Source organism: Palaemon carinicauda, chromosome 18 (genome assembly GCF_036898095.1).
Source record: "Palaemon carinicauda isolate YSFRI2023 chromosome 18, ASM3689809v2, whole genome shotgun sequence".
Lineage (NCBI taxonomy): Eukaryota > Metazoa > Arthropoda > Malacostraca > Decapoda > Palaemonidae > Palaemon > Palaemon carinicauda.
Window position 1 is genome coordinate 25,692,772 of NC_090742.1, and position 14,618 is coordinate 25,707,389.

At 41.4% G+C, this 14,618-nt stretch overlaps 1 protein-coding gene across 1 annotated transcript in view; it reads left to right on the plus strand.

Annotated features, from left to right (window-relative positions):
- The first annotated feature begins 2,849 nt into the window (after positions 1 to 2,849).
- LOC137657724 (putative GTP-binding protein 6) overlaps positions 2,850 to 14,618 on the plus strand; it is a 45,338-nt gene continuing 33,569 nt past the window's right edge. The window contains exons 1-3 of the mRNA XM_068392169.1: positions 2,850 to 3,546; positions 4,646 to 4,788; positions 8,727 to 8,855. Of these exons, the coding sequence (XP_068248270.1) occupies positions 2,986 to 3,546; positions 4,646 to 4,788; positions 8,727 to 8,855 (833 nt within the window). The 5' untranslated portion in view covers positions 2,850 to 2,985. The remainder of the gene's footprint in view (positions 3,547 to 4,645; positions 4,789 to 8,726; positions 8,856 to 14,618) is intronic.

A 14,618-nucleotide genomic window follows, 5' to 3' on the forward strand; every position in this document is an offset into this window, starting at 1 on the left:
GGTTGCTGGATAATTGTCGATTATTTTACGACTATAAAATTAAAATTCTGACCCAAAAAAAATTTTTTGAAGGGAAATAAAATCGAAAAAAAAAAAAATGTAAAACAATATAATATTTTAGCTAAAAAAATTTGATGATATTCAATCAAAAAAAAAGTAAACAAAATTTTCCGACAAATAAACATCTAGAGGAATCATTACTCTGTGATAGTTCCTTAGTACGTAGTAATTTCGAAAGAATTGGGAAAAAACGAAAAAATGGCAATCACCGGAAAATCGAACACATGCCTATATATACGCCATATCTGGCTAAAAAAAAGATAGGCATGGGTAGCCAGATCATCTAGAAACACTTTCCAACACTATAAAAATATAAGTTTTGCGACACTACTTGCCAATTCCTTACGGTAACATGACTAAGCAAAAAAATGCAAAACAAATAAAAAGGGGCACTCGCGGAAAAATGGCTAACATTCTAATATACGGCATTTCAGAAAAAAAAAATTCAGCCACGTGCTAGGCAAACCATCAAGGCACATTTTCCGACAAATAAACATCTAAATGAATAATTACTCTGTGATAGTTCCTTAGTACGTAGTAATTTTTGAAAGAAATGGGAAAAAACGAAAAAATGGCAATCACAGGAAAATCGAACACATACCTATATATACGCCATATCTGGCTAAAAAAAGAAGATAGGCATGGGTAGCCAGATCATCTAGAAACACTTTCCAACACTATAAAATTATAAGTTTTGCGACACTACTTGCCAATTCCTTACGGTAACATGACTAAGCAAAAAAATGCAAAACAAATAAAAAGGGGCACTCGTGGAAAAATGGCCATTCTAATATACGGCATTTCAGAAAAAAAAAATTTCAGCCACGTGCTAGGCAAACCATCAAGGCACATTTTCCGACAAATAAACATATAAATGAAATATTACCCTGTGATAGTTCCTTAGTACGTAGTAATTTTGAAAGAAATGGGAAAAAACAAAAAAATGGCAATCACAGGAAAATCGAACACATACTTATATATACGCCATATCTGGCTAAAAAAAAGAATAGGCATGGGTAGCCAGATCATCTAGAAACACTTTCCAACACTATAAAAATATAAGTTTTGCGACACTACTTGCCAATTCCTTACGGTAACATGACTAAGCAAAAAAATGCAAAACAAATAAAAAGGGGCACTCGCGGAAAAATGCCCAACATTCTAATATACGGCATCTCAGATAAAAAAAAAAGACATGCACGTGTTAGCCCAACCATCAAGGCACACTTTCTAACACATAAACATGAAAAAAAAAATCAATAATATACGGCAATTCCTTACTACGTAGTAAATTTTTAAAAATATTGAAAAAAAAAACAGAAATTGGCAACCGCAGTTAAATACCCAATATACCAATACCTACGTCGTATCTGACAAAAACAAAATCACGCATGGGTAGCCAGATCATCTAGACACACTTTCCAACACTAAAAAAGCAAAAGTTTTACGACACTATTTCGCAATATCTTACGGAAAAATAACTTGGCAAAAAAATGAAAAAAAATGAAAAAGGGACACTCGCGGAAAAATGCCCGACATTCTAATATACGGCATCTCAGATAAAAAAAAAAGACATGCACGTGTTAGCCCAACCATCAAGGCACACTTTCTAACACATAAACATGAAAAAAAAATGAATAATATACGGCAATTCCCTACTACGTAGTAATTTTTACAAATATTGAAAAAAAAACAGAAATTGGTAACCGCAGTTAAATACCCAATATACCAATAACTACGTCGTATCTGACAAAAACAAAGTTGTGCATGGGTAGCCAGATCATCTAGACACACTTTCCAACACTAAACAAGCAAAAGTTTTACGACCCTATTTGGCAATATCTTACGGAAAAATGACTTGGCAAAAAAATGAAAAAAAATGAAAAAGGGGCACTCGCGGTAAAATGGTCCTCGTGGTGATGAACGACATTTTAACTAAAAAAAAAATCATGCACATGGTAGCCAAACAATCCACCAAGACTTTCCACAACTGATAACCTATACAAGTTGCACCATTCTACGACAATTTCATAATACGTAATAACTTTGATAATTATGCAAACTACCTTAGAAGGGTAAACTCGGTCGCGCTCGACCCCGACGCGTCTCAGAAATCGGGGAAGGAGTACAGCTACAGCAATGCACATCTGGACACTACTAGAGCGTGTAGGAGAGACACCTCCTGCAGGTCGATCACCCACAAATTCAGTCACGGGGGTGAGTCACGTGAGAAAAACCTGTTTTTTTTTTTACGCTCGGGGTCGCAAACGACCCATCGTACCTATCCAGGGTTAAAAGCTCACCCCTAGAACATACGAATGGGATAAAGGGATGCTTGGCCAGAGGTTGAGGTCAGTAGCAAGGGAATTTAAAATGAGGATCTAATCTCATAATTTTGGAAGCAAAACTCCTTAATCAATTTGGAAATAAGAGTTTAGGGGTCTTGCCTCACTCGAGTAGGATCTCTCGATATTTAATAGTACGAGATCTTGGTGCCATATTTGAATATTCGGTCATTTTCATAGCAAAGTTTTAGGCTTTAGTAATTTATTTTTATTTTAGCTTAGAAGACTTAAAGTTTGTTTTCATCATTTCTTTACTTCCAGCATTTGGTGGAACTTACATAACCCAGCACTTATTAAAGGACTACCTTCCCTATGGCCGTAAGCACCACATTATATGTTCAAGTTTAATAGCCTGTGCGGTTGCCTACAAAGTGACAGCAATAAGAGCGAAGTCTTGCCAAGAAGGTTGGATGGCAGCAGAGGATAAACACACCTTTCTTAATCCCATCTCGGAGCGGCCAAAACCAATAGATGACGACGACGACGAGTGAAGCCAACTTCAAAATGTGGAATGTTTATTAATGGAATTACAAAAATTTTTTTCTTGTGTTGTGCTCACTGACACTGTAATTAGTTTAAAATGTATTCGCTTATGAAGGTCAAAAGGAAATTCCTTGTACATAAGTTGTACCAGAGTGTCTGTTCTTGCTTGATAAGTGGTAAATCTAACACACTTGCAAATGCTAGGTGTTCTTTACCTCCTTTGAATAATTCTAGATTTAAAGGAAAATACCTTTTCAGTTGTGAAGAGAAACAACTCAGAAATGATTCTGTTCCCTATAAAATCACGGCAGGTACTATAAACAGTGTGGGATTTAGTAGGTTACTAAGTACAACATCCGTATTATCCAAGAAAAAGAAAAATAAGACGCTGAATTCAGTAGAATACCAAGAAGACTCAGAGTCTCAGATTGATGACAGTGTTTTAGCAGACCCGACATTTGATGCCTGGAGGAATGAGTCGGATATCCTCGGTTTTATTAGCTCCCATGAAAACTATAGGTTTGACGTAGGAGTTTTGGTGTTGCAGCCGTGGGTGAAGTGGGGCCCTCGCATGAAAAAGCAGACAACACCAGAAATGATGCTGGATGAAGCTGCTGCCTTGGTTGCTACATTGCCAGGAGTTCGTGTTATTCGTAAGGTAACTTACTGTCAAATTTTTATCAGTTTCTTAGATTTATTATATAGATATTAGCATCTAGTGCCTTGTGGAACCCAGCTGAAAGTTTGGTGAACTAATCTCTCTTGGGGAGTGCGACTATGAAACGTGAAGAAGGAGATGATGAAGAAGTATTAGATTAAAAGCTCAAGATAAGAGACAACTGGTGAAATCTAACTGAGGCCCTTTGCATCAATAGGCATAGGAGGAGATGATGATGATGAAGAGATATTAGTATACAAAATATTTTTATTGTATTAGCTGTACTTCTTATAGTATCATACTATTGGAGATAATTAAAAGCTTTTTGTGGATTGCTTTTATTTAATTTTCATATTCTTGGAGACACTTTAAAAGCTCTCTGGGGATTGCTCTTATTATTTGATTTTCCTCTCTTGGTAAAGTATAGACAGGTGCTTCTGATTAATTAGTTTTTCTAGAGATCGAGTCTTAAAAGTACAGTAGACTGTTATGTCGTGAAAGTTGTTGAATGCATGATACTGTACATATCTGTTATTTGGAATGCCAGAGTAACCCTTTTACCCCCAAAGGACGTACTGGTACGTTTCACAAAAGCCATCCCTTTACCCCCATGGACGTACCAGTACGTCCTTGCAAAAAAAATGCTATAAAAATTATTTTTTTCATATTTTTGATAATTTTTTGAGAAAATTCAGACATTTTCCAAGAGAATGAGACCAACCTGACCTCTCTATGACAAAAATTAAGGCTGTTAGAGCAATTTAAAAGAAATATACACCAAAATGTGCTGGAAAAAAAGTAACCCCTTGGGGGTTAAGGGTTGGAAATTTCCAAAAACCCTGGGGGTAAAAGGGTTAAACCTCCGGATTTTCTCTGTTGCTCAATATGAAAATTTTATACTTTTTTTAAAACCAGGAAAATAGAAATATGTACATTATTAGGTTCTATGTGACTCATACAGTTTGGCTGTTATAAATTATGAAAGTCAGATTTTTCTTATTTTTATTTTTAGTCTTATTTTTTTTTCTTTATAGTTCAAGGTTATTTGCTAAACATTTTCATACTTTTTATATTTCCTTCATAAAACTTTACTTTTCAGGAGGTTGCACCAGTTCGCAATACACAATCAAAGATGGTTTTTGGATCTGGAACCTTAGAGCGTCTAGTGTCCTTAGCTCGGTCATCAGAAGGAGTATCTGCTGTTTTTATTAGCATTGACATGCTCAAGAATATTCAAGTGGAGTAAGTATTAGATATTTCTTTTCAATTGAAGTTTTTGGTGTTAATCTGCTGTTGTCTCCAAGAACTTTCTTGACAAACTACCAAAGAAATATTGTCTCCCCTCCTCAAGGACCATTGTATTAACATGCAAAGTTACGACTCAGTGTGTATTTTTATGATTATTATTATTACTTGCTAAGTTACAGCCCTAATTAAAAAAGCAGAATGCTATAAGCTCGAGGACTCCCACAGAGAAAATAGCTCAGTGAGGAAAGGTGATTAACAATTGAAATAGAATAGTTTAAGAATCGCAACAAAATCACAACAAATCTTTCACATATATACTTTAAAAACTTTAAAAAACAATTGGAAGAGAAATAAGATAGGAAAGCATGCCTGCGTGTACCTTCAAGCAAGAGAACTCTACCCTAGAGAACAATGGGTTTGAGTTTGGAGTGTCCTCCTAGAAGAGCTGCTTACCACAGCTAAAGAGTCTCTTCTACCCTTACCAAGAGGAAAGTAGCCACCGAACAATTGTAGTGCAGTACAGTAGTTGTATTGCAGTAGTTAACCCCTTGAACAAGGAAGAATTGTTTGGTAATCTCAGTGTTGTCAGATGTATGAAAGAGGAGAATATGTAAAGAATAGGCCGGACTATTCAGCGTATGTTTAGGCCAAAGGAAAATGAACTGTAACCAGAGAGAAGTATCAATGTAGTACTGTCTGGACAGTCAAAGGACCCAAAGGACCCAATAACTCAAGTAGTAGTATCTCAACAGGTGGTTGGTGCCCTGGACAACCTACTACCTTTTAAGAGACCGTTAATTTCAGGCATTATTAGACTTAACATAGCACCTTCAATACAGAAATCATGTGGCTGTTAGTGACATGTCATCACTGAGAACCGTTACTACAGGTGGAAACAACGCCACCTGCACATCAACTTGCACCCAGCTGCCATCTTTATTCCAGTCACAAAACCATTAACAGGTTGTCTAGTTGTGTCTCTGGTGAAGTGAGGGATCTTCGTTTACGCTTATGTAACGAGAATCCTGTTATGATTAGTTATCCTATTCAATATTCTTAATAATAGTGTTAACATAACGTCGCACATGCTCCATCGTTCGCACACGAAAGGCACAACACTAGCGAGTTATAAGTACACTGGGATATACACGGGGAACGCACTGTAACACTTGCGAATAACGCACTACGCAAAAAACACAAGTCCCCACGCTGGAAACACGTGGAACACAAACGCGCCAAAGGATCGAGAGAGCGAGAAGAGTGAGCTGTGTACAGCTCACGACCAAGGAACTTAATGGAGATGCTGACCCAGAGATGCAGTGACCTGCCCTAATCCTGCCCTCAGGGCACATTCTCTGGCGGCGGGGGTAAACCTATATAGAACGGAGTAGGGGGGATAACGGTGGGAAAAACCTTGGTCGAGATTGAGAGATCACAAGTGACTCCAAGAAAAGTAGTTCTCGGTGAGTATGTTAGGAAAAATAAAAGTTATTAAAAATTTTTGATGTTAACATGATAATGGTTAAATTTATGGAAAAGTTTGGTGTCGATAGTGTGTTTTTTTTTTTGCTCTATTTGTATGGTGTAATTAGCCTTATACTCCCTGCCTTTCTTGACAACCCGAAGGGGTTTAGTTTGTTTTGTTTCACATTTTCAGTGGTATGAATTTGATGGCCTATTGTGATTGGGTAATAATTTTATTATTCCTTGTCATAATATTTTTTCTTGCATAGCATAGTAACTTCCCTTTTTCATAACTATAGTCAAATTTGAATTTTTTTTTATTTAAATACCGGCATAATTCATTTTTAACCCGGTTATCATGATTAGCATGGAGTGTATACAGTCAGGCCTCTTTCAAAGCAAATTTCGTCATCACGGTTTCAATTCTTTGTGAACCTTGCCGGCATCAACTCGATTAGGATTGCCACACAGTGCGCCATTCTTTTTCTCCTCTCCTTCTCTTTCCTTTCACCTCTCCTATTGTACTGTATATTGCTGCTGTTATACATGATCAGGATATTATCCAGTATAGCATTAATAATAAGTAGTAAAACAATAATGAAAAACAAGAAAATATACAGGATATCTTTATAGCTAATATATGTAAACCATTGGGTAATAAATCCTATGGATGGAAATTTTAATGGTAAGATTTATTAAAGGAAATCCAAATATATAGTATGTTTAAGTGATATTTGATTTGTATTATAAGAAAGCGTTTGATAGAGTTGATAGGGAAGCAATGTGGAATGTGATGAGGTTATATGGAGTTGGTGGAAGGTTTTTGCAAGTAGTGAAAAGTTTCTACAAAGGTAGTAAAGCACGTGTTAGGATAGGAAATGAAGTGAGCGATTGGTTTCAGGTGAGAGTGGGACTGAGACAGGGATGTGTGATGTCACCGTGGTTGTTTAACTTGTATGTGGATGGAGTGGTGAGAGAGGTGAATGCTCGAGTGCTTGGACGAGGATTGAAACTGGTAGACGAGAATGAGCATGAATGGGAGGTAAATCAGTTGTTTGCGGATGATACTGTACTGGTTGCAGATTAGGAAGAGAAGCTTGGTTGATTAGTGACAGAATTTGGAAGGGTGTGTGAGAGAAGGAAGTTGAGAGTTAATGTGGGTAAGAGTAAGGTTATGAGATGTACGAGAAGGGAAGGTGGTGCGAGGTCGAATGTCATAGTTGAACGGAGAGTTACTTGAGGATGTGGATCAGTTTAAGTACTTGGGGTCTGTTGTTGCAGCAAATGGTGGAGTGGAAGCAGATGTACATCAGTGAGTGAATGAAGGTTGCAAAGTGTTTGGGGCAGTTAAGGGAGTAGTAAAAAATAGATGGTTGGGCATGAATGTAAAGAGAGTTCTGTATGAGAAAGTGATTGTACCAACTGTGATGTATGGATCGGAGTTGTGTGGAATGAAAGTGACGGAGAGACAGAAATTGAATGTGTTTGAGATTAAGTGTCTAAGGATTATGGCTGATGTATCTCGAGTAGATAGGGTTAGGAACGAAGTAGTGAGGGTGAGAACGGGTGTAAGAAATGAGTTAGCAGCTAGAGGATATGAATGTGTTGAGGTGGAAAATGGCTCTGCTAAAGAAGGTGATGAATGCAAGAGTTGATGGGAGAAGTACAAGAGGAAGGCCAAGGTTTAGGTGGATGGGATGGAGTGAAGAAAGCTCTGGGTGATAGGAGGATAGATGTTAGAGAGGCAAGAGAGCGTGCTAGAAATAAGAATGAATGGCGAGCGATTATGACGCAGTTCCAGCAGGCCCTGCTGCTTCCTCCGGTGCCTTGGATGATCACGGAGGTAGCAGCAGTAGGGGATTCAGTGTTATGAATCTTCATCTGTGGTGGATAATGTGGGAGGGTGGGCTGTGGCACCCTAGCAGTACCAGCCGAACTCAGTTGAGTCCCTTGTCAGGCTGGGAGGAACGTAGAGAGGAGACGTCCTCTTTTTGTTTCATCTGTTTGATGTTGGCTACCCCCCAAAATTGGGGGAAGAGCCTTGGTATATGTATGTATAAGATGTGGGAAAATATAAATTTGCACTTCAGTCACAATATAAGAAAACTCTCTCTCTCTCTCTCTCTCTCTCTCTCTCTCTCTCTCTCTCTCTCTCTCTCTCTCTCTCTCTCTCTCTCTCTCTCTCTCTCTCTCTCTCTCTTTTGATTATCATATGAATTAGTTTTAACTCTTATTTGGTATTAAGGCCCTTATAAAAGTATTTGTGTTCATGGGAAACTTTTCTTTTTATTAAATTACATATAAAAGTACTTTGTATTGTCCATATTTTTCATTACTTTTCGCATGCTTGACTTTTTTCCATTTACTGGTAACAGTTTTAGGCTTTTTCATTGATAATAATAGTTTTTTTTTTTTGTCTGCTGATGTTCTATTATTTTATTAATGTTCCTTAATTGTACACTTTCCAGAGCCTTACAAGAAGCTTTTGGTCTGAAGGTATTGGATCGTTATTCTGTTGTTTTAGGAATTTTTCGACATCATGCCCGTACAAAAGAAGCAAAGTTGCAAGTTGCACTTGCAGAATTACCATACATCAAGTAAGTATTCTTTATCCAGTAGTTAATTGATAGTACTTGTTCTTTATAGTTTATTTATAGTATTTGTTTATACTATGTATGGAATGCAGAATACAGGAAAGATTACCTTTTTTCGTTATTTTAAGATAGTACCTACTATATATTATACCAGTATTTAATTTGTTTATTCCTACGCAGATTCAAACTTCTGAGTCTTTTTCTCAATGACCAGATAATCAAAAAGAAAATCTTTTTGTATCATTCTTAGTTGCTAAGCAACTGCTGTGCATGTGGCAAGCAATTATATCTGCCTCCCTATTATCCTGAACATTAGTAAACTTTCAAAATATTCCGCCCACCTTTTCCTTGCCTCCTCTCCTTTTAACAACCTTCCACTTCCATCTTTCACCGTCTCTTCAATTCTCAAACCAGCCTTCCTTACTCTCTTCACTTCTTTCCAAAACTTCTTATTCTCTTCATATGAACGACCCAATCCCTGACCCCACCTCAGGTCAGTCGCCCTCTTTTCCTCAGTTACCTTGCGCTTTACTTCCACATTTTTCTCTCTCTACTTTTCATACTTCTCTACACTATTATTCTGCAGCGATTCTTCAAATGCCCTCTTTGTCTCTTCCACTTTTACCTTCACTCCTTCATTCCACCATGCTGCCTCCAACAAACTTCTTGCCACACACATCACTTGCAATCCTAACAAAATTTTCTTTGTTCTTTAACCGAAATACAAACCCCGCTATTTACATGGGGTATTACTTTCGGCGTAGCTGAAATGACGAGCCATTAGATTTTTAATGAGGGTTAACTACCCTCTCGCTAGCTAGCGAGGGGGGTAGGAGGGGGGTAGCTAGCTACTCCTCCCCCCTCATACACCGGTGAACTGATTCACTTCGCTTTTGGCTCGGACGGTGGGCAGACGTGTCTGTTCCCGTCCTCGCATGGCAGCCATTAATGTTTTGTCTTTACTTAATTACTTACTTTTCTTATACTTAATATATATATAAACATTATGTTTATGTATATATTTGAGTATAGAAATACAGTAAGTTTCCTTTTCAGTGTTTGTGCTGTGTGTGTGTGTGTGTGGTGTACGACAACATCTCCATGTAGTCCAGGCCTCCACGGTGACATTTCGTGGGTCGCGATCTCTCCCTTGGTCCTTCAGTCCTTCCTTCGGCTTCCGTTTCTCGGGCGCCGTGGGGAATCGTCATCGCTGGACTTTATTTATTAATCTGTTTTCTCCGCTGTTCCTCCTTCCCTACGGGGAACTTGTACTATCAGCGTAGGGAACTTGGGAGTTTAGTTTGACTACGGTCTCTTTCTCTCTTGAGGTCGTTCACCATTTTATTACTACTACGCCTTATGGTAGTTCCCTTCCCTTTGCGGGTTGAGTTGCTTCTCCGTTTATTTTGTCTCCATTATTTTCATGAAATCTAATTGTATTTGTTAACTTTTCAGCTTCTGTGTTGAATGCTTCCCTTCGGGGTTCTTTCGTTCTTCTTTTAGTGAACATTCTTAGATAAATTACATAATTATAATTGTTATAATTCTGTTTTTATTACAGTTCTCCACCTTCCCCCCCTTCCCGTGAATGTCAGTGGGGGAGGAGGGTGCATACCTGGTGTGTAATTCTTATGTTCTTTTCCCTCGGGGTTCCTCTTCGGAGTTCTCCCGGGGGAATGAATGTTAACTAATTATTTATTTTTCACAGTTAGCTATCCAGTTTTTCGTTTGCCTAATGCACCAACGAAGCAGAGCTGTCCTGTTTGGGCCTGGGGAGTCTGCTGTTGCCGCCTCCTCTCTAGGACTTCGTCATGGGCGTGTTCCCTTCTCCTAGAAATTCTCCCGTGACAGCTGTCAGCTCCTTAGTACATTTGGAGCGCTCAGGAGGCTCGCCTCCATGGGTGGGTAACTTCCCTTCTGAGGGAGGTTCCCATCCCAGGTATGAGTTTTTCCCCTTCAAGAGGGGGGGGAACTTCTCTTTCCTTATTAATTCCTGGTTGGTTTCCTGGTCCTCGGGCAGTTATGCTCTTGGTGCTGAGCGACCGCTTTTGTAACCATGCTCTAGGGGCTGAGCGGTTGCTATGCCGGACCTTGGAATTCGTGCGACTATGCTCTTGGTGCTGAGCGGTCGCGCTTGCAGCTACGCTCAAGGGGCTGAGCAGCTGCAGGAGCTCCTTTTCGGAGGGTTGCTCTTTTTAGGTCAGCTTCCTGATCCAACGGCCCTAAGGAGAGCCTTCATCAGTTCTTGTTTCACCTCTCTCGTTCGCAAGAGAGGACACTCATAGAGACTCCTCTTCGGAGGACTCCCCCTCCTGCTGTTGCTGATGTTGCTGAGGGCTCAGTTCCCTCCTCTGAACATCCTTCGAGGGGGCAGCTGAGTCCAACGGTCTCTCCTGTGAGTGCCTCTCCCCCTCGGGGGAGTTCACTAACAGAGACTCCTCTTTGGAGGACTGATGATGGTGCTCCTGTCCGTGTCGTCTTCATCTTCAGCCCCGCAGAGGATCCTCCTCGAAGAGAACAGACCGTTGCAGCTGCTTCGCCAGTCCTTTCGGCAGATCGTTCGCGATCTCCGACACCTGCCAGACCTTCTTGTCTTCCATCTCCGTTCCTGGACGCAGATGCGCAGTGGGCGCCACTCCACCCCGTTTTCCAACGGGCACCAGTCCCTTCGGGGCAAAGGGCTTATCTCACAATGTGATTAAGTCCCTTTAGTGCCAGGTTTTTACCTGTGCAACCTCGTTCTCCTGCGCACTCGCGCTCAGTAGTTCGCAAATGCTCTCATGCTGTGGACCAGACTTCTGCTGAATCAACACTCCAGCGATCTCCTATACATTAGCTGAGTCTCGCCGTAGATCTCCTGATCGTTAGCGCGCCCTTTCTGATGTGCGCAATGCGCGCCAACATTCGCCCTCGCGCCCATGATCTCCGGATCTGGGCGCAGGCAAGGAGATTACAGTGAACCCTCGTTTATCGGGGTAGATAGGTTCCAGTCGCGGCCGCGATAGGTGAAAATCCGCGAAGTAGTGACACATATTTACCTATTTATTCAACATGTATATTCAGACTTTTAAAACCTTCCCTTGTACGTAGTACTGTTAACAAACTACCCTTTAATGTACAGAACACTTAATGCATGTACTACAGTACCCTAAACTAAAACAGGCACAAATATTAAAGGTGATTTTATATCATGCATTTCCTAAACATGCTAAAAACCACGATAAAAAATGGCAACCAATGTTTTGTTTACATTTATCTCTGATCATAATGTAGAAACAAACTGGAGGTAGAGCTTTGCTTATTACCCAGACATATTTCCCATACTTTTCCCTTAGAACTACTTCACATCTTCCTACTTTAGGTATATAGATATACATATATATATATATATATATATATATATATATATATATATATATATATATATATATAGATATACATTATATATATATATATATATATATATATATATATATATATATATATATATATATATATATATATATATATATATATATATATATATATATATATATATGTGTGTGTGTGTGTGTGTGTATATATATATATATATATATATATTTATATGTATACACATATACATACCTACATATATACATAAATACATGCATACATATATATATATATATATATATATATATATATATATATATATATATATATATATATATATATATATATATATATATATATATATATATTACTGTATATATATGGGTTATGGAAAAAATCCGCGAAGTGGTGAATCCGCGATGGTCGAACCGCGAAGTAGCGAGGGTTCACTGTATTTCTTCCCTGAACTCCCACGTTTGCCTGCTCGCCAGCGAACATCTGCGCGCCCTTTCCTGATGTGCGCAACGCGCTAACGTTCGCTCACGCGCCCACGATCTCCGGATCTGGGCGCAAGCAAGGACATTATTCCTTCGTCTCCACGCCAAAGATCTCCTGCACTCCCTCAGAGCTCACCATCTCCGGTGCGCACTTCCAGACTTAAACGAGTCTCTGCGCGCCCAAGAGAAGTCTCCTGTGCCAGCCCACGAGCATTCGCCCTTGCTCGCAACCTCACCATCTGGTTCTACACCCTCGCTGATATCTTTTGGCCGCGCAACTGCGCGCCAACGATCTCCCCGGTTCCTGCCTCGTCGTGCGCAGTTCAAGAGGTTTCTACGCTAGCGCTCAGGCGCTCACAGGTTCCTCTGGACTCTCAGCGCCCTTCTGGAGTTTCGCACCGAAGTGCATCCACGCTCAGTTCCAGTCCCAGCGCTTACGCACTCGCCAACGCGCCAGCACGCTTTCACATCACAGCGTGCCGCCCAGGAGTCGCCTAAGCAAGCGCACGGGCGCTCACAGGCACCCCAGGGCTCTCCTTGCGCGCCAGCAATCTCCTAAGCGCCTGCGCGAGTCTTCGCCTGTGCGCAAGCGTATTTCAACGCGCCCACGCTTCAGTTCGCCGTAGGTCTCCTACGCTCCCACGCATTAACTCTCCTGTATGCGATCAGTCGCTACACGCCAACGCGCCATCGCCATCCAATGAGCCATCGCTCGCTTATGTGCCATTGGTCTCCCGGCTGCCAGCGCTCGCCCTTACAACCGCTCGCTCGCGCGCCCACTAGCTTGCGCGCGTGCGCACCCATGTTCAACCGTGCGCCAACCAACGATTTTACCATTGCGCGAGCGCCAGCGCGATTTCGTCCGCGATTCCCGTCGGGTTTCGCAACACGGGCAACCTGGCGAGTCTTCTGGAGCGCGTACTTCCAGATCATCGTCGTCACGATCTCCATCCCATAAATGCAGAGCAGCGCACGTACAGGAGCAGGAAGAAGCTTCAGAGAGGTCGGGGCAACATTCTTCTCCTTTTCAGGCAGTCCCCATCTTCTCTACTCCTCAGGATCACCCAATCCCCTTCCCTCCAGCGGGAGTCGCTGACACTGCGGCAGTCAGCCATCAGCAGAGGAGGTACTTCGAGATTATGGGGGAGCCTGGTTTAGCTCTCCCTCTCCACCATCCCGTGGAAGGGCTTACCAGGGAAATTTCTCTCGAGAAACTCTCCGCCCGGCAGGTGACATTCTCGGCTTCGGAGATCTTGAGTCAGGATGCCAGAAAACTTTATATCAATCAATCAATCAATCAATTGGAGATCTTGAGCCAGGTGAAGTCCGCAGAGTGCGCCATGCAGGCCACTTCGTGGCTGGTCGTCTGGCTTGGATCTCTGGACATCCTGTTGCGATCCGAGGACTTGTCCAAGGAGAGCACCAAGAAGACCATGGAAACTTTCCTCCTCTCGGGCACGAGCACCATCGATTTCCGGCTCACCAAGTTTCGAACTTGTGGGCAAACTCGATGTTGAAGCATTGAGATGCAGTGACCGAGAGGTTCCTCTTGAAAGTCCCAACCGTGGATGTCGGCAAGCTCAGACACTCTTCCATCCTTGGAAAGTGCTTGTTTGAGCCCAAGGACGTGGGACGGACAGCTGAGAGGTAGAGGAAATCGAATTACGATTCGCCCCTCCAAAGGCACTTACATCCAGATCCTACAAGCCTCCAGCGCCTCAACAACAACGGCCTCGTCAGCCTAGGACATCGGAACCGGCTCCGGCGGCAAAGACAAAGGTGTCTAAACAGCAGCCCCCTCCTGTCAGGGACAAGAAGGACGGGAAGTCCTCCTGGGGAGACAATAATCCTAGAGGGAGCGGCCGAGGTCGCAAACGCTAGGCTTGGCAACCCCCCTGCCCCCCAGTGGGGGGAT